This window comes from Bidens hawaiensis, unplaced genomic scaffold, assembly GCF_021521415.1.
Source record: "Bidens hawaiensis isolate Kalapana, Puna unplaced genomic scaffold, B.hawaiensis_p1.1 tig00022547_1, whole genome shotgun sequence".
Taxonomy (NCBI): Eukaryota; Viridiplantae; Streptophyta; class Magnoliopsida; order Asterales; family Asteraceae; genus Bidens; species Bidens hawaiensis.
In genome coordinates this window covers 203,634-224,584 of record NW_027493518.1, presented here as the reverse complement: position 1 = coordinate 224,584, position 20,951 = coordinate 203,634, and the positions used below count along the sequence as shown (strand labels likewise).

The window sequence follows — 20,951 nt, the reverse complement described above, 5'->3', positions numbered from 1 at the left end:
TTTGGGCTTGCAATTTTTGGGTCGAAAAAAAATGGACCAAGATAATGAATATGCGCCACCTTTTTGTTATTAGTTATTAATTGATTATTAAATACTTGATTGAAAATTTTTGGGCTACATCATTTACTTTTTATAAATCTATAATAATAATATATATAAACGAAGACATAAAAATCCTACGTGTCGCAATGTGGCCGCTCCCCCTTTTTTTGGAGTCTCCAGATTTGCTTGATTTTTAAATGGAGGCTTCTCATGCATTTGACCCGAATTCATGGGTATGAGTTTTACCAAACCCAGATATTCCTTAAACGGGTTATAACATCTCAATAAATTAAATATTATTCTCACCAAATTATTGATGTAAAAATCCTATAAAATAGAATATAATAAAATTAATATCTTATTTATATTAAAAAGATATATATATATATATATATATATATTGTTTAAATTAAAAAATCAATTTGATAGTAAAAAAAAACGGGTCTTGAGTCTCATCAAACCATAAGTATATTATTAACTTTCATAAATATTATTTATAATTAAAAAACCAATTTTATAGTAAAAAAAAAACGGGTCTTGGGTCTCATCAAAACCATATAGCTTTTAAACCAGGTTATAACATCTCGTTTATTTCTCAAACAATTTATCATCAAACCATAAGTATATTATTAACTTTCATACAATAAAAAAATATAAATTCAAAAAATAAATAAATATTAGAACAAACAATATAAAACAACCCCCGTAATACGGGGAATAAAAACTAGTTACTTAATATTCAAAAATAAAACTTGTAATCCATTAACTCATACCAAAAGTCAGTTTTCCGTTTTCACGATAGGTTCGATTTGGTCTGGTTTTTCGGTTTACCCATTTAGGCTTGCAACTTTCGGGTCAAAAAATGGCCCAAAGATAACGAATTCAGACCTTTTTTTATTTTGGGATATTGGTTTTAAATACTCCCAACTTTCACCCGTTGGTAGATATCACTCTCAACTTATGATTTGTTACCCGCCACTCCCAACTTTCACCTTATTTGTTTCTGGCACTCCCGAACTTAACAAGCTCTAACTCCGTTAATAACATCAAGTACAATAATCGCAACGGTAACATAGTCATTTTCTACTCCTGATAATCAGTTTTGTTACCGCTAATCCTAAACTAACCATTTCACCTCTTAAATAATCAGATAATCATAATCGACAGCAGAAACTAGTTAGCATCAAAAATCAAGGGCCCCGGTGCCAGAACAAGCACCGGAAGTGCCATAAGAGCTTCCGCTTGACCCGTCAACAGGCGCTTGGTTTAGACATTCAAGAACCAATGATCTTCGTTTCTGCAGCTTCATAGAGTATGTTGTTGCATCTAGAATCACTGGAACCTAGTAAATCATATATAATACAATGTTAGACCAACAAACAAATAATGTTTTGTAAGTTTAGAATCAACTAGTCAAAATCTCATTAATCGTTCTCTTATACTAGTAAATGATAGACCGGCCCGCTGCCACCAAGTTTAGTAAATTTACAAACCAAACATGACTTTTTATCAATAAAAGTTTTAAACTTCTTTTGACAGGTTATAATTTAAAAAAAAAAGTTTAATGAACCAAACACCGCTTTATTTTCGTCACGTTATCCGCTTCACAGTAGTAGGGTATATAAAACCTCGTTTTATTCAAAATCATCATATTTGACCCGTTACCTAACCTTCCAAGCCCACTATTTTACCATATATTGTTGGTATATTTCAGATAGTTTAAACTGACAGTTTTACCCTTGATGAATTACAATATTATTATGACGAATTCAAGTGATTACTTAAATTGCAGCTCATATCTTGCAATGTTACTGTGATAGAAATTATTATTTACACAAAAAAATTGACAACTTTACCCTTGATAAATTGCAATTACTACAACAGTTGCAAGTTATTACACACAAATTGACAGTTTTACCTATGATAATACGACGGGTACAAGTAATTACACACAATTGACAGTTTTACCCTTGATGACTTACAATAATACTACGACAGGTACAAGTGATTACACATAAATTGACAGTTTCACCCTTGACGAATTACAATATTACTATGATGGTACAAGTAATTACACACAAATTTCCACATAAGATATACACTGAATTTACCATTTATTTTTAATTTTTCTCCAACCGCTTTCCACACAAGCAGTTACAGACTGATTCAACTTTCTCATTAGTTATTTTAAGCTAGAGCCTGTTTGCTTGTACAAGAACCTAATTACTATCTTAAATGAAAAAAACTTTGCATAAGTAGTATTTGTTTGTAACTAACTGAAAGCATATTTGCAGAATTACTTGTGCCCACATGTTAAGTAAGGGGTGATAATAAACAACTAATATGATCAATGGTAAAATAGTCTTTTCCGTCTAACGAAAGCCGAAAATTCTGTCTATCTGTAACAAAGAGTTCACTAAGTTCCGTATCAACCTCAGTTATCACCAGCAGAACTATTATTATCGCCTAAAATAACTATGACCAAAATACCCTTCAGAAAACATGAATATCGTACCTGTGTGTTGAAACGTGCAACCTTATGTATACTTAAAAGCCCAAGCATGTCTTGGTAACCGGTTAGAAGTGTAGCAAGCTCCTTGTCCTCATCTGTTTAAGTTTAATTTATATATATATATATATATATAGATTAAAAAAAAAAGTTATATCACTAACGGTTAACAACATAATCATTAATTAAATGAAAGTAACAATAACTACCTGGAATTGCTTTAACAGATAACAAGGTATCAGCCATATGTTGCAATCTTTTTGACACTGACGGTGATAAAAGAGAAGCTGGAAACGTTATAAACGCTACTGCATTTGAAGACCGCGCCATGCTTTTTATTGATCTGATGAACGAAAGCATATCCCATTCCTATAATATTACAAGAAAAATGTAAATATGTTTTGAATGAAAATTAACAGAATATGTGATTGCTTACCTTGTCATTGTATTCACATTGTGGAGCACAGAATGATTGGATGGCAATTCGTCCCGCACTTGTAATATTTCCATCATACCTGATCAAAATCATATTTTATAAAATTAATGTATGTTGAATATTATAACATGTTATAATAAGAGTAAAAGTGAATACCTTGGAAGTTGAGATAAAAACTTTGAACAAGAATCACGGATGCCAGCGAGGCTTGAACAATCCAAAAGGCTAACACACTCTACACGGTTTCCCGCTATCAAATGCTTTTCTATGGGCTTCCGAAGGTCAAAATCGTTGCAATATTCTACTTTCCTGTCTGCATAACAACACAAAGATACATCGTAAATGATTTTACACATTCTAAAATACTTATGTACAGAACCCACATAGTATACAGTTGTAATTTGACTCATTTACTTATTATATATTTTATTCTCAAAATGGTATAAAAGAAATAACTTATAAAAAACGTCAAAGTTGCCCAAAGTTATCTTTTTATGCATAAAACCTCCAAAAAATACATGAGAAGTTAAAATAATATAAATCTTGTCATAACATTTGGCACTAGGGGTGCGTATCAGTTTTAAGCTGAAACTAACCAGAAAACAAAAAAAAAATGGTTTTATGAAGGCCATTCAAGTTCAGTTTTTTGGGTTTTCGGTTTTCACAATGGATTCTATTTCGGTTTTTTCAGTTGTACCATTTGAGCTTGCAAATTTTTGACTGAAAAAGAGTCTCAATATAACAAATTTGGGCCTAAACCTTTTTGTTAATTAGCGATTCATCAATTATTGCACATTTGTAACTACAAATTTTGGGCTACACCGTTTACTAATTTCTTATAAATGACTCAAAATCAGTTTTTCAGTTCGGAACAAACTGATACGCTAATTACTTATAAAAGAAATATTATTATTGAACCAAAGTGATATAACTTTCAACCAACCCACTGGATCCACCCTATTCTAACCATCACTAAAAAAATGTACTCATTATGGCCCATCACCTGACACATAAATTTCTCCACCAATGAAAAAGAAGATTCAAAATTACCTCGCTCGTCAGCAAGCGGTTTATTTTCCCCAAGATATTTCTTGTACTGCCAAGCAATCCTTAAATCCTTCTACAAATTCATACAATAATTAACTGTTATAATGCAATAATACACAAAAAGATGCATGCTTCAATAATAAGAAGAAAAGGGATTAGTTATTTAGTACCTGCTCTGTATCACTTTTGTGAGATTTGTCATCTTTGGAGACTAATGTAGCGGGCAAGGTTCCGAGAAAAGCCCGTGGGCTTTTAGACGGGCTTGCATAAAATACGGGTTGGTTGTGAATTAACCCCTGAGACATAAAAGTCCTTAACAAAAGCATATGATGAGGTGCTTCAGTGTCTTCCATGATCATCACCAAACTTCCTAAATGGAATCCTCCGCCTAATATTTCTAAAGATATTACAAAACAACAAAAATTAGAGAAAACTATATTATAGAAGTCAACCCATCAGAAAATCACTTATACCTAGAGTAGGGTTGTAAAGCTCGCTGGTCGCTCGTTAGTAAACGACCCAAGCCCAAGCTGTGGCTTGCTCTACAGATGCCCATTGGCTGGTTTAAATTAAAACCCGAATATAATTTATATATAGACATTAGTAACTTAAAGGCATATGACATTTATAATGTGAAAAATTATTGAATATTCTCCTAATATTATAAAGTCTATCTTGGCTCGTTTACAAGTAAAGCACAAATTTTAATACATATAAATTGTAGCCCAAAGTTATGAATTCTACAGTTCATAAATTCTGCATTATATGTATGTTACAAATATTATTTTAGCTTTACATATAACAATTCGTGTAAAAAGTACAATTTCTTTTTTTTAAAAATAACTGAACCGGCTCGACGAGCCACGAGCTGCCTCTAGCTTTTGACAAGCCGAGCCCGAACCCACCATGGCTTGCCTCGTTTACAGCCGTAACCTAAAGGTGGAAATTTCGACCCCTTAACTGATATTGAGACGATTTGGGTTAATTTTGATCTCCAACTTAGCTAAAGATGAAACAAGTCAATTGAGTAGACGGTGGACCATGACAAACAGGTCAAATGAAACTAAATATAAATAGTACATTGATTATACGTAAAACTAGGTGATGAGTCCCACTTAATATAATGTTTTTTATTTGGAAAATTGGATTCTAATGATCCCAACTTTGACCTATTGGCCAGGATTAATCCCAACTCATAAAATGTTTACCAACTTTGTACATATTTTCCTTCAGTGATCCCATACTAACTCAAAGTTAACCCAACTAGTTTATGTGGACGTTGACTGCTTATGTGGCAAAGTTTTGATGACGTGACTGCTTATGGGGTAGTCCACGTCAGCAAAAACTTAAGATGATCATTATTTTAACAAAAAAAAAAACAGAGAAAAGGGTGTTAGGGGATTGCTTACTGTCAAGATCCGGTATGCCTGAGGAAAGAAAGATTGTGGCATTTGGTCCGTACTTGAGTCCGGGGACGGAAGAGGCGGGTTCAGTTGGAACTTTGCGTGAGAAACTACTGCTGGTTCTAACTTTACTAGAAGCCATATCACCTGAAATAATGCATAGCATAGCATATAAGTTGAATTAAATATAAACCAACAAGCAAACAATTGCTTAATGTAATATGATTTTATCAAGAAGAAATAATAATAACTAACCATATGCATAAACAAAATTTAATTTTAATACACGCATATGCACCCAAAAGAAAACTAAGGTTATCTAATAATAATGATGTTCAGCCTACTACAATTACCGATTATGAATAATCATCATTAGCAGTTGATAATTTTATTATTTATGATTTTGGGTCACAATGCTACCCTAAAGTATAATTACACTACAAGTTATGAATATGAAGACAAGAATTCATGGTTCAACTGTGAGAAACGAGATGAAGGAAATACTTACTAATAATAAACATATACCTTATCAATCGAAGAATACAGTGAGATCGAAGAAGAATAAAGCAAATTTCAAAACCCCTAATTTTGTCTTCCTTTAAACTGCTACTGCTACTGCTATTATTATTATTATAGCCCGTGTAATACGCAGGATAATTCAAAGAATAAAAATATAAATAAAGTTAAGCAATAAACATTTTTGAACATGTTGGTGACTTGCTAATGTATGTTAAAAAAATGTATTGCATATATGCTTTCATTATCTTATGTTTTCAAATAAGTTTTACATTTATTATTTGCAATTGAAAAAAATCTCTTAATTGGCTTCCAAACCCAACCCTTTATCAGCCTCATTTCTTCAAACTCAAGCTGCTTTCAAGTTGCTATCATCCGTAAATGCTGACCCAAAAATATAAATTGATTACCAATAATCATGCACATCCAGTTATTCGAAGAGACTATATTCTACCTAAAAATGAATTTATGATAACCCGCAACAAATTCCATCTTATCAATACAAAGCACCTTAATTAAAAGGTCACAACACACGCTATTGTTAACTATAGTCGACGCATGTGTAACAAAAAAGACCTGATGATCACATTGTAAACTTGAAAGCCAAAAAAAAATAACCCAAAACTAAAACAAAATATATCAATATGAGCATTGAGCTCTATTGAAGAAGCCGAAGAAAAAAAAAATGCATGATTCGATCCAAAGTATAAAAAAAAGGTTTAAAATTACCAGATGTGAGTTTTGATTTTCCAAATGAGTTGAGGGGGTATCTGCAGATAAAAAAGAACATGTTGACTTCGGTAGTCAAGTTGACCATTTTAAAAATCTCCATCTACTATATTGGTAATACTTACTCCATTATGAATTGTCAATCGTATTTTCATTTGATGGAACCCCGTGTTCCTCAACGCTTTATAAGTACAGTTTCTAGTTAATATGATGTTATGTGTTTCCACGTATGCGCTACACACTAAAGAACCACATTCACTTATGATTATGATAGGCTTTATAAAAACAGTTCGATGCATCTATAGACACTCATATTTTAGTCTCAGTTTTAAACCGTTTTAACCTGAACCAAAATCGATACTTTTTTTTAAATGAATGTATGAGTTGAAGCATATTACCTTGAGTTCTTTTTCAGTGGCTAGATGATAGAGTAAGTATCAATTTTCATATTCTCTCAACAGGATAAAGTTGCTGAAATCATTGAATTGCACATCAGAATACCTAATAATAAAACTCACTACTCAATTTCATTAATCGTTCTAGAAATTAACAAACTGAGTACATTTACAACACATGAATAATGTAAGAAACTAATTTGAGATTTCATTACGATGGATTTTGTTGTCGATTTAATTGATCCTGCAGAATAATATATGTTGCGATTTCCTCATTCGACTCTTAAGTTTCAAATAGATGTCACAGACACTGAGTAACAAAATTGAACTCATATAACTTAAGCTCCCATAAACAAAATTACCATGGATTTTGTTGCCGGTGGTGATGGGGGCAGAGCAGGCCCATGAAATAAAACCCTAGGTTTAAGTTTGGAAGGATCCGAATCATGCTATCGGGTTATTGGACCATAAACCACTCTTTGACTCTCCCAGTCAACTATTTATAACTTCTTCCTTCACAACTTTTAACTGTATAGTAGAAAAAAATTACTCTCTTTAGAAATGAATTGGGCAAAATAATTATTTTATAAATCTTTTTTTTCATTCATTTACCACCAACAAACATGGTTTTGTTCCTTCGTTCACACCCGTGATCGCTCATTTATGTTTATTTATTTATATTAGTTTATGTATTCATGATTTTCGGTCTAATTTTAATACATCACCTAATATAATAGAGTATATTTTTATTTGTTTGCTTGATTATTAGTAACTTAAGAAAATGGTTTAGACTAATAGAGTATTCTTCATCATTCTAAGAGGATAAAACGTTCAAAATCATTTTTGTAATGAAAGATGTTTAACATATTAAATGTTGGTCTCTCTTCTTTTTTCTATCAAGATAAAGCCACATCAAGTACCCTTGATTCCTCGGTGAATGTGATCAAATTCGGTTTTTAGTTTTTAGACATTGTTATATATACTTATTTCATAGACAATATAAAAAAAAACTGCAATCTACAGTCCAGTTGTTGATGCATGTTAATTTCTTAAACAAGTTTTGTTCTTTACTCTTAAGACAGTGTGTAGTCGATTAGCGCTCTTTGTCACATCGCTAGGCAATGGGCATAATCATCGGAACACGTAGAGCACAAAGAGGCTTGCCCGCCAGGGGTTTATCGTGCGCCAAGGGTTTAGGTGTGGTGCCAGACACTAGTCTAACCAATCAAACCATCTAACTAACAATTCCTTTTAAAAATGAAAAACAAAGATTAAAAAGTAATTGCATTTACCATCACACGATTATAGAAAAAAGTTAATAAAAACCCTCATACATACTAGAGAGTGATGTTGCAGTTATCTTTTCACTTTTAGCCTCCAAATTATTGACACAAACTTATATAATCTAAAGCATATGTGTTTGGATATATTCATGCATGAATAGATTTTATCAAGTTTTGTCATGCTTAGGTTTCAAAAATTTAGGGTTTAGTGACGGCGGATTGTCACAGTTTGGAAACCCTCCAAAAAATGAAAGGCATAAAACATAACCCGGTTTCACCAAATGTTTAACAATATGCATTGTTTATAACAAAGTCAAGAATGTCATGCAGAAAACCATCAAACAATTACAAAGAGTGACTTCAACAAAACAGTAGCAACAAGGTACCATATGGCTCATACACATCAACGTTCAAATCCATACAAACACCCAGAAAATAAAATAGAAAACACAAATCCTTGATTAGAAAGAAACCAACTTCGTGTGCATCAAACTGGCAAATGGCAAATAGCTCATAAGTTGCAAAGCATACAAACAACGCAGCAGATGCGTGTTTTAGATAGTTCTAAGAACTGTAGGAATTTTCACCCGATGATGAGCTACTTTCTTGCTGAACACGTTTCATCTCCTCATACGCCCATTCAAGACCAGGACAATAATGAACCGGTGGATTAAACCTTGTATCCTCGATATTATCAGGCAAGAACGCTCCGTTTTCAACTAAAAACCTTATTGCTCTCCTGTTTCTTTCTTTTGCAGCAGTGTGAAGTGGAGTCCCTGTGTTAAAAAAAACAATATTATTATAAACAAGTCATTAAAAACCTATTCTTATTCCTACAAAACCGTTTTAAGAGAAAAACTATGTCAACCCATTTACCTACAAATGAATTGAAATTGTCACGCCTAATAACATCAGCAAATGATATTTGATGCAAGAACGCTAGAAGTGTGAGTAAAATAGGGACATTGTTACTTACAGCCACAAGCGCCTTTAGTGCGAGCGTCGATATTGGCGCCACGTTCAAGTAGTTCATCCATAACCTTTACGTGACCACCCTTTGCAGCAAGATGGAGAGGGGTGAGCCCGTGAGATTTTGGACCCAGTGCTGCCACATTTGCATCCATTCCCTCATCAAGAAGCCTTTTTACCTGCCACGGAAACAAATCCAAATGGTGAAATAAGCACTTATAGGCACCAAACAATATTAATTTGGTTGGAATGGATATTCACAAGTCACTGAAAAACAGCCATTTTCAAGGCTAACACGTAACTATTGTAATAGATAATCAGGTTTTTCCAAGTTTGTTGGCTGTATTCAAATACAGATATGCAGCATGCGTCTATACTTCATATGGAAAATATATTTATAAGATATTTAAGTTCAATCATTAAAAGTTTAGAACACAACAAGCCTAAAGCAGTACAACTAAAAATACCTTTGCACCCTGTTTATGGGACTTATAAAATCGACACAGAAGGATTATGTTTGGTAAAATACTAAAAATACATGACCAAAGGTAGATGTGTGATAACAGCAATGCGAGCAAAAGAGGCTATCTAATAATTCATGGATAAAGCACGTGAGACAAACGCACACTAAAACATAAGTATCAAAAAAAATTAACCTTTAATTGATGTTGGTTAATCAAGCTATCATAAATGAAAACAAAACACAGGTGTGGTTTTGTATAAGTAAGTGTATATAAGATCAGACAGACCCAATAAAAAGCAACTATTTTAATGATACGCATACACTACATAAGCTATCATAATATCACGTTTACTTGATAAGTTGTCAAGTTTATTCTTGTTCATGGTAATAAAGCTCAAGTATGTTCTCAATTCGAGCCTTCGATCATAGGTCAAGTACATGTTTTCAACTCTACAAAAACCATATCACTTATAAAAACTATAACCATAAGCTGTATTGAAACGGATAGCCCGATCAACTACTATGACCAATGAACTTATTAAACTATAAAAACTGGTCTAAAACAAGCAAACAAGTCATGTAGACAAAAAGATTCACCTCCTTAAGATCTCCCTTACGAGCACCAACATGAAGGTTGGTCCACCCCCTGTCATCCCTATCCTCCACAGAGCCGTTGGATCGCATGCTGTACGTACGCTTCATGCGCCTGCTGCGATTATTACTATTATTATTCGAAAACAGGAACAAATCTTCACTCATTCCTCCTTTGAGTTATCCTCCCGAAATCAAGCACCTGGTGTGGTTGTTACCCGAATCAACCTGAGCCCGATTAAGCTAGAACCCGAAACCCAAAGGCAGTATTCGGTTCAGCTAACAAATTTTAATAAACCCGAAAAACCCTATTAGGAAAATAAAGCGATTATTGTGAATAAGAAACGAAACCCACAAATACTATCAGAAAACTAATCGTCTTGTTTACATAATTTGAAGCAACAAAATTAAAAGAAATTAACGAGAGAAATGATTAGCCATGTTATAAGGAGCAAAAGGATTCAGGCCAGGACCAAATACACGGAGATTAATCACAACAGTTGATGATTGATTGACGGGTAGATTAAACATTACTGAAACTGGTGGAAAAAAGAAAGCTAATTGATTGATGATGAATAAGAGGAGAATTAAAGGAAGACTGTGTTTGGTGGTTTCATGGATGAATAGAATTGGATTGGATTGGATTGGATTGGTGATGAACACAAACCCTAGAATGAATTTGTAAATTGTAAAGATCTGAAAGGAGGAGTCGGTGTTGAATGGTAAAATAGGGTCGTGTGGCGATTTATAGAGGGTTTGACTGTTGGAAACCAATACGATTATTGTTTGATTTGGCATCCAAATCTACACATTGTGTTTTTGTTTTTACAATAAAAGGCTTGGGTTGGCAAATGTAAATAAGAAATCCTAAACATGGCTTAAATATTGATATTATTTTATTTACAATTTATTATCAATGTTTAAAACAAACAAACAGCTAATTAGTATTAGTCAGCTAATTTATGAATGTTTACAATTAATTACCATTATTCGTTTTGTGATGGATGTGTTTTATACCTATCTTTATATTACCTACTAGTTTTTATCTCTCGTATTACGGAGGTTGTTTATATTATTTGTTTTCAATATTTATTTATTTTTTTTGAATTTTTATCTTTTTTTATTGTATGAAAGTTAATAATATACTTATGGTTTGATGATAAATTGTTTCACAAATAAATGAGATGTTATAACTTGGTTTAAAAGCTATATGAGTTTGATGAAACTAAAGTCCTGTTTTTTTTTTTTACTACAAATTGGTTTTTTAATTATAAATAATATATCTTTTTTTAAATAAATCATATATCCCCGTATTACGGGGGTTGTTTTATATTATTTGTTTCTAATATTTATTTATTTTTTAAATTTTTGTTTTTTTATTGTATGAAAGTTAATAATATATTTATGGTTTGATGATAAATTGTTTCATAAATAAATGAGATGTTATAACTCGGTTTGAAAGCTATATGAGTTTGATGAGACCCAAGACCTGTTTATTTTTTTTACTCCAAAATTGATTTTATAATTATAAATAATATATATCTTTTTTTTAAATAAATCATATATTAATTTTTAATTTTTATAGGATTTTTATATCAAATATTTGGTGAGATTGGTTTTTTAATTTAATGAGATCTTATAACCCGTTTAAGATATATCTGGGTTTGATAAGACTCATACTCGTGAATTCAGGTCAAATGCATGAGAAGTCTCCATTTAAAAATCAAGCAAATCTGGTTACTCCAAAAAAGGGGGAGCGACCACATCGCGACACGTATGATATTTATGTTTTCGTTTATACATATTATAGATACATGCTACATATGTCTCTTAAATAAGTATATCATGGACATTTTATTTGTCGGGTTGTGGAGGCTTGATTAGTGTTGGGCCCGGTTCAATTAGATGACTAATTTAGTGGCAATGAATTAAAGGGCATGCTCAGTTTCGATGTGCATATACCCTAACAAGTAGTATCATTGTAATAACCCAAAACAGCCGCCCAAACGACGACGACGGTGGTTGTTGTGAGGCTAAACGATACCCGCAATTTAGGAGTTGTGGCAACGACAGCCGTCCAGGGGACATAATGGTGTGCTTCGTGAGGTTGTATAGACAGTGGAGATGAAAGTTTACGGTGGTGGGTTACTTGCTTCATGAGGTGTAACATCCTACTTTTGGTTATAATAATAAAATAAATTTCGTCTATTTCATAGTGGGTCGTTATCGGTTTAGATAAATAGAATATGAGTTGGGCTAGTGTTGGGTAAATGGATGTGGGTTATGGACTTGGGTTATGAAAGAAAGAAGGAAAGACCATAGGCTTATGCCCATGATCCATAAATATATAAACCATAATCACCATTTAATCCTCATTCACACATATTCCATACACCACCAAAACACACACTTAAGCCTTCTCTCTAGTTCTTCCTCTCTCTAGCCGAAATCACCAAGAAACCCGAGCATCAACCCGAGGTATGTTAGTATGATGTTGTATGGACCCAAACCCGCTATACTTAGTAAAGAAATAACGAGCCGACACCGTTACATCGTTAAAGTCACGAGATTCTGGTGGAATCGGGTATAAACCGAACCTAAGATGAGCTTAGGGGTCACCCTAGCTCAGATCTGGGTCGAACGGGACGAAAAATTATGAAAACGGTGAAAATACTTTTTTCCGGTAAGATTTGCGATATTCCGGCAGTGGCGGCGCCGGAAAAGATATGTACGAGGTTAAGGTGTCAGAGAATGTTTCTGACATTCTCTGACCTAACCCTAATTTGTTAGCGGGAAAGTAACGAACTAGCATGTAATTAGTTAAGGAAATAAGGACGAACTAGCTCATTCGTTAAGGCCATTCGTTAAGAGAGGGAAGAATGAACCCCATTCGTTATAGGGTTCATTCGTTGACCAGATCAGTTCGTCTTAGAGGTCAATTCGTCTTAGAGGTCAATTCGTTATGCAGATCAGTTCACTATATGGGTTAATTCGCTACAGTTCGTTATGGAGGCTCATTCGTTAAGAATCCCCATTCGTTAAGAACTGAATAACGAACTGGATGTTTGGAAGAATGACAGAACAGTCCCTGGCCTATAAAGAATGATTTAATTGCAAAGAAGCCCTTGAACTTTTAAGTTAGCAAATTAATTATGATTTAAAATTTGAATGGAAAATGTGTTAAGACAGCTCAACCCCAGCCAGGGGCTCTGCCCCTTGGACCCTGCTAGGGGCTGCCGCCCCTAGACCCCGCTGCCAGGGGCGCTGCCCCCGGACCCCCGTTCATTGTGGGTTATGAATAAACTAGAAACGTGATATAGATAGTGATAGTTAATTGATATGTGTAATTGTTATACAGTTAGTCGTGCACAGCTCAAGAAATGAATAACTATAAACGATGAACGTAACCGCATTCAGGTGAGTTTCTAGCCCCATTCCTTGTTATGTTTTCGGGGCTGTGTGCATACTCGACGTGATTAGTTAATACACTTATCCTAAGTGATAAGTGTATGCCATATATGTATTATGTTAAATCTATGAATGTTTTCTTGTCGGTACATGAACGATCTTCGGATATTGCATGTACTGCCAGGTAATGATTGATGTTATACGTATGTTGTAATATGAAGAATGAACGATGTATGTACGTGCGAAACTTACGATTATGTATATAGAAAGTAGGCTATGGAGGTATGGAAGAAAGGGTACCAGACCCTAATAATATCCGAGGATGGAGGGTAACCGGACCCTAATAATATCCGAGGATAGAGGGTACCGGACCCTAATAATATCCGAGGATGAAGGGTGGCCGGACCCTAATAATATCCGAGGATGGAGGGTACCAAACCCTAATAATATCCGAGGTATGTGGGGCGAATGCTCTTTACAATGTAAGGTTAGTTATGAATGTATATGAAGGACTGATGGACAGGTTAAGTGTGTAATGCGTACCTTCGGGCACGTATATGTGTATGTAAAGTAAGTTATGTGATTAACTAGAACTCACTCAGCGTAACTGACTTTTAGTATGCACGCAGGTTAACAGGTTGAGACAACTGGTTTGAGCAGGATACATGGCAAGATCGAAGAGGCTGGCATCTGAAGATTTGTCGTGATGTTTTGATTTATCATTTATGTTATGTTTTAAAGACAAGTTAAGAATGTTTGTAATGAATGGTCGACTATTATTATTATTCCGTGAAAGTTTTAATTAATCTGATATGTAGAACTGTGTTTATGAGTAAATCCAACATCAAAGTAGGGCTACCGGTAACGGGGCCTTACATGAGGTTGTTATGGTAGAGGAAGAATCAAAGTTAAATGAAAAATTGGTTTGTTGCAAAGTATCAAATAACTTACGGTTAAATACATGGATGCAGAGACGAAAAGAAGAATCAGCAATCAGTGAAACTGAGATACAGACATGATACAATTCTCAATGTTTTTACATGTATGTTTCGATCTATCATCCTCAAACTAAACCAGATTAGTGTACTTCGCAAATCAAAATTCGAACTATATAATCTCGGTGCTGCTAATATAGTTAGAAATCAAATTAGATTTACTCGAACATTGATAGTCAGGGGCAGACCCACTTGATGTAGATCGGAGTCCCAGGACTACAATGTTTTTTAAAACTTTTGTAGAGACAGTATGTTATATTTTTAAGGACTCCATAAGAATAAATGGATGGAACCCGTAATATCAAGATTAAGTTTGATGTGACGGTAAATCCTTTGATATCTCACTTGAAGGTCACAGGTTTGCAACGTTGTTTCGCACATTTTTTTTCTATTTACAACCTGCAAGCTCGTTTTTTGCATTTTTTTTTCTTACAAAGAATCTCAGTTACTATCATTTTTCTCTTCCAATTCCCAACCTATAATCCCTTTTGTAACAACTCGGGTTTTCGTTTAATTTATTTATACCTAATACTGATGTATATAATATTATACATCTTTTTAGCATCAAATAATCTCTATAAACTGCAACTTCTATCAAATAATATAGTTCAAATAGCTACTTATCATGTTAAAATGTATTTTCAGGTAAACCCAAGCCTAAAACGAACAAACGAACGAAAAACCAAAGAAAAATCAAAGAGAACTCAAGGAAACACTAAAACACGCCCCCATGCTCCGTGGAACACGCCCCATGCTTCTTGTGCAAGAAAAGACAAAAAAATATGCAAGAAAAGACAAAATACTGAACAGCTGGACACGGGGCCGTGCCCCAGTAGTCATGGGGACGTGGTCAACTTTCAGTAAAGACAAAAGAAATATAACAGATCACCAGAAACAGGGGGCCGTGCCACATGAAGCACGCCCCCTTTGTGAGTCATCATGTACGATCTGATAGAACATTAAATGCAACTGGACACCTGTACACAGAGGCGTGCCTCATCCTACACGGGGTTGTGCCTGATCACCCAGACAGCCTATAAATAGAGGGGCATGTTGCACTCATTTGGTGTGCTTGAAGGAAACTTCTATAAGGGTTTCTCTTATAAAAACACCCACTTTACACTCATATTGAAGATCTTATGAAGAGTTTGAAGGTTTGGAGGTTATCATAATCACTATCATCCATCATTGAAGAAAGAAGATTTATCCACATATGGTTAGATTGTTCTAATTTGATCATGTGTTTGATAACTTCATCTCTTTTAATGTTCATAACCATGCTCATTATAAGCTAAACTCCATTTACCATCTAATTTCTATGAAGAAGCTTTGTTTTACTTGATAATTATATAAAACATGTGATTTAGTTTGGTAAAGTACATGGTTATGTTGCAATTATTCTTTGATGAAGAAATGTTTTATTACTTTAACTCAATACATCAAGGTTGATGATTAACAATCATTCATGATTCACTCATGCTCTTAGACACTAGAAATGGTAAAAAGAATACCTTGCTAACTTATTCAAGATAAAACATGGATCTTTATATTGTACTTAGAAATGATTATATATAAGTTATGATCTATTTCTCTAGTTTTGAGAATTCTGAAATAACATTGTTAACGCGATTGCTTAGGTTATCATGCTAGTTGAAGAAATCGTATGTTAATGAAATGTGTAATTATAACCTAATTAAATCAACCAAGGGGAGGTTGTGTGAGTTAACTTCAATCACCCGAAGTTGTTAGAATTGGTATTTGAGAAATCGAAGTCAATCCTAATCTTTCTACTTTACCAAACTACTTGCCTACTTAAATTGGCATTCTCGTGGTAGTATGATATTAAGCAAGGATGGACTTGAAATTACGCATGTTACTTTCTTTTATGTCATAAAATATGCTCACTTAGAAATGAGGGGCTATTCTATCATTTATTATTAGGGCAAGTTTATCACATGTTTATTTAATAATCATCAAGGAAGAATGGAGTGGATTCTTGATCTTAGATGGTAATATTCATATAATTGAATTAATCATTTAGAATTTCTCTTCTTGTTACTTATATAATATATATATAAGTATTGCCATTTTATAAAAAGTTTAAAAAAACTAACCCCAAAATGATTAAAACTCTCTGATTGAAGTAAAACGAAGATTCACTGTTAGAAACATTGATGTCCACGGATCGATACTTGGTTCTTACCAATACCATTCTACATATATGATGGTTGGCTAATTTTTATATAATTAAGTTCGTTTTTATTAGTTTTAACTGTTTATTGTTGAAACTTCGATACTTCATACGTGTTTATTGTATCAGGTCATAGATGTTAAACTGCCTAATTTGGACTTGTACGAGCACGGGATGAAGACCCGGGATGATGTGTGATAGTCTATGATCAAAACTGATGAATCTGGGTAAAAGTTGGTTTAGCATATCATTTGCTGAAAATAGAGTATCAAATGCTGAGCATAAGAGGGAGCGTACATCAGGTTTCTTTAAAGTATGGTATGCTGAAATATAGTATCATACTCTAAAGTTAGAGTACCATTTGCTGAGCCAGAGTACCATTTGCTGAAACTAGAATATCATATGCTAGACCAAAATAAAGTACGGGATTCGCATTTTTAAAACCCTATATAAGGATAAAATTAGGGTTTAGAAAAGGGACTTCTGGCTGGTAGTTTACAGAGCTACAAGAGGGCGATTTCACCATTCCCGTTCATACGGAGATCACATACATGTTCCATATCATCATAATTGAAGATTCCATGATGTCGATGCTCGGCTAACTTCTCTGAATCATACCCAGGTTGTAAAGTTTGTATTACATTCAGTTTTCTCATGTAACTAAGAAGGTTTATGTATAATTGTTTATGGTTAATCTATGATTATTGATGTTTAGTATTTTTGTGTGTTCAATCGGTTTAGATTTACGTTGATCTGAACGATTAGTTACCAGTTGCTATAATAATTGATCATAGGATTGCTTGATTAGGTTGAATACGATAAAACATATGATTGCCCTTAACTGAGTCACACTGGCAGGGACTGTTTTTGATAACCAGTGCCGTGTGTAAAGCGATTATTGATGTCTAAGGTTTTGTCTAGTTGATCAGTCTGTAGTTAACCGTTAATGATTAATCTGTTAGGTTGCATGAGATTACTGTAAGTTACTTACTTGAAGTCTCGGGTGTGATTTGCTTTTATTAATTGAATGAAACTTGTTCACTTGTTCGTTGCTTAATTCTAAATTAAAACTAATTGCTTGTGTGATCAGCACTAAAATCTGCTACTTCATAATATTATAAATCTGTTACACGATTACATTAACCACATACTCCTGGTGGATATGATACCTTATTTACCCTATCTACTTAGGTTATTTAGGTTTTTGCATGACTCAAACGACGGTCATCAAAATGGCGCCATTGCCGGGGAGTTAGTGCGCTTAGTGTCTTTCGTGTTAATTGATTTTTTGTGTTTATTTTAGTTTTAATTTTAGCTTTTAATTTTCAGTTTTTAGTTTAAATTTTATCTTTTCTGTATTTTACGCGGGTTGTGTTATTTGTGCAGATTACAGGTTTATGCGCACCCGCCACTCGGGCCGACAGTCTCCGTTAATTTACGAGCCCGAAATCGAGAGATTAGCTCGGCAGAACTGACAAAACAGAAATTCAGAGATGGAAGATCAGAACCAGAACCAGAACCAGAACCAAAACGAAAACCAGAACCAGAACGATAACCAAAACCGAGACCCACTCCGACAAAATAACGCGTTTCACCTAGACAACATACCTGACCCACCAAACTTCAATAACCAAAATGACCAAAATCACTCAGCTCGTGCTTCCAGAACTCGAAACCAAAACCGAAACCGAAACCTACACCGAAACCTAAACCTCAACTTTGACCAATCCGGACCATCAGTTCCAAATAATAACCCCAACCGCCGAGTTCGGATAAATAGCGATGATGTTCAACCGAGTATTCCGACAGAAGATAAAGAAGAGGGGTAAAATAATAATGGGAACGAGGGTTTTCGGGCAGTTGATAACGAGGTAGACCGATGGGTTAGAGGTAATCGGGCAGTTGAGCCCGAGAACGAGGTTGTTGAGCCGGAAGACGTGGGTGATGATAATTGGGAGGAAGAGGTGGAAGAACCAGTTAATCGAAGACGGGTTGAACCAGTTAATAGAAAAGAATCGGGCGGAACGGCCCGAAAGAGTTCGGAATACTCAGGTTAACCGGGGCGGTTTGGGAAACCCCGAGGGGCTTAGGAGGAATTATATGGCCCCTGTTCAAGGTGTTAACAGTCGGTTCAGACCGGCTATTTCGGACGGAGCATCCCCGTTGGTCCCAAAGGAATGAGTGCCGGGACAACAAACTTTTAAGTCCCAACCATCATACATTAACATCGTTCCTCATTTCTACGTGATGGCTTCGGAAGACCCGTATTCTCACTTGACCGATTTTTCAGCTATTTGCGGGTCTATTGGTGATGGTTCGTTTGATCAAGATGAAGTTCGGTTGCGGTTATTCCAGTTTTCATTAAAAGACAAAGCAAAACTCTGGTTTAACTCGCTATCAACGAACAGTATCAGAAATTGGGGCGAGATGCAGCAAGTGTTTCTGAACGAGTACTATTCGCAGTCGAAGACGAGCGAGGCCCGCATGGAAATTCACAATTTTTCACAGTTATCGGGCGAATTATTCCATGAAGCATTCACCAGATTTAAGGATATGATTAGAAAATTCCCACACCACCAGATTGAATTGTGGGAACTGGTGAAATGTTTTGTTGACGGTTTGAAATACGAGGACCGAAAGCATTTTAAAGCCTCGTGTAATGGTCAGTTGTTGAATCAGCCTGAGGAAAATGATTGGGAATTTTTAGAGTTCATGTGTGAAGATTTCAAGGCAGAAGCAACAGCTGAAAGACGAAGGCGTGGTACTTCCTTCAGGTCAGTTAAGTCAGTCACGAGTGAGTCTGAAAGAATTGCTGAGTTAGAACGTGAACTGGCTGGGTACAGAAAGGGTAAGAAGAAAGAAGTCGGGAAAGTTGGAGTGAAATTCCCGGTTTGTGAAGATTGTGGTAATCTCGGGCATAAGGCAGAAAATTGCCCCGAGTTTTATGATGACGATGAGGATGATCCCGAGGAAGTTAATTATGCTTACGGGGATTCCAATGGTCAAGGGTTGAATTCAAATACCTATCACCCGGGCCTGAGGAATCACCCGAACTTTCTTTACGGGAACGCGCCTACACAGTTGAACCCGAATTTTCAGGATCGAGCCAGAAAAGTTCGCATGGTAATTACCACCAGGGCAGTTATCAGCAGCAGCAAGGTTCGTATGATCAGAATCGGGGGTATAACAGAGACGGTAATCGGGGTGGAAATTCATCGGGTAATCAGGACCAGCAGAGGGGGTCCTCGCGAAATGCGGATGAGTCGGTCCACTCAAAGTTGGATGTATTGATGTAGTTTATGACAGATCATAAGGCTGAAACGACGAAACAATTTGAGTTACATGATAAGTCAGCAGGGGCAATGTCAAAGCAAATTGGTCAACTCGGAGCAGATATGGCAAAGTTGCAAAAGAGTGCAGGTCAACTCCCGAGTGATACTACAGTCAACCCGAACCATTACTGCTTAAGCTCCAAGAAGGGAAACAATGTGCACATCAATGAGTGATACTGAGAGCAGAGTGATACTAGCACATCTTTTGCTAGTCCAGATATTAAACCGAGAGGAGAGATGTTATATTATGAGGGGTATGAGCATGTGTGCCTTAACCGGAAACAAAGTACACTTGTCTGGATGGCTTTATTGTTTTTATTATAGCACTTAACCTTATTTGTGAGATGATAATCTAAAAACAGTGTCAGTCTGGGAAACTAAGTGTGGGGATGTGATGGTTGGTTAATTTGTATATAATTAAGTTCGTTTTTTTATTAGCTTTAACTGTTTATTGTGGGAACTTCGATACTTCATACGTGTTTATTGTATTTCAGGTCATAGACGTTAAACTACCTAATTTGGACTTGTACGAGCACAAGATTAAGACCCTGGATGATGTGTGATAGTGTATGATCAAAACTGATGAATCTGGGTAAAAGTTGGTTTAGCATATCATTTGCTGAAAATAGAGTATCATATGCT

General features: G+C 35.0%; 2 protein-coding genes across 3 annotated transcripts; both read right to left on the bottom strand.

Moving 5' to 3' along the window:
• Positions 1-1,087: 1,087 nt before the first annotated feature.
• LOC143565862 (elongator complex protein 4-like) lies at positions 1,088-5,727 on the bottom strand. 2 transcript variants are annotated; one of them, XM_077052711.1, is made up of 8 exons: positions 5,444-5,723; positions 4,205-4,431; positions 4,038-4,107; positions 3,144-3,300; positions 2,988-3,066; positions 2,761-2,920; positions 2,558-2,649; positions 1,088-1,384 (listed from the first exon to the last, which is right to left on the bottom strand). In XM_077052711.1, the coding sequence occupies exons 1-8, from the start codon at positions 5,601-5,603 to the stop codon at positions 1,226-1,228; spliced, it is 1,104 nt and encodes a 367-aa protein (XP_076908826.1). In that variant the 5' UTR covers positions 5,604-5,723; the 3' UTR covers positions 1,088-1,225. The 2 variants fall into 2 exon arrangements, 1 of the variants encoding a protein (XP_076908826.1); XR_013141145.1 differs by lacking the exon at positions 1,088-1,384 and adding an exon at positions 1,395-1,780 and having other exon boundaries at positions 1,992-2,649; positions 5,444-5,727.
• A 2,955-nt stretch (positions 5,728-8,682) lies between these two features.
• Positions 8,683-10,738, bottom strand: LOC143565861 (phytochrome-interacting ankyrin-repeat protein 1-like). Its single transcript, XM_077052710.1, has 3 exons — positions 10,390-10,738; positions 9,337-9,508; positions 8,683-9,136 (listed from the first exon to the last, which is right to left on the bottom strand). The coding sequence occupies exons 1-3, from the start codon at positions 10,549-10,551 to the stop codon at positions 8,925-8,927; spliced, it is 546 nt and encodes a 181-aa protein (XP_076908825.1). The 5' UTR covers positions 10,552-10,738; the 3' UTR covers positions 8,683-8,924.
• Between the last annotated feature and the right edge of the window lie 10,213 nt (positions 10,739-20,951).

Excerpts from the sequence above, each read along its gene's own strand:
- LOC143565862 (XM_077052711.1), bottom strand. The coding sequence starts at position 5,603 with ATGCTATGCATTATTTCAGGTGATATGGCTTCTAGTAAAGTTAGAACC. Across the intron at positions 4,108-4,204 it reads ACAAAAGTGATACAGAGCAG|AAGGATTTAAGGATTGCTTG; the intron begins GTACTAAATAAC and ends ATGAATTTGTAG. Across the intron at positions 3,067-3,143 it reads TTTTTATCTCAACTTCCAAG|GTATGATGGAAATATTACAA; the intron begins GTATTCACTTTT and ends GATTTTGATCAG.
- LOC143565861 (XM_077052710.1), bottom strand. The coding sequence starts at position 10,551 with ATGAGTGAAGATTTGTTCCTGTTTTCGAATAATAATAGTAATAATCGC. Across the intron at positions 9,509-10,389 it reads GTAAGGGAGATCTTAAGGAG|GTAAAAAGGCTTCTTGATGA; the intron begins GTGAATCTTTTT and ends TTTCCGTGGCAG. Across the intron at positions 9,137-9,336 it reads CACTAAAGGCGCTTGTGGCT|GGACTCCACTTCACACTGCT; the intron begins GTAAGTAACAAT and ends TTTTTAACACAG.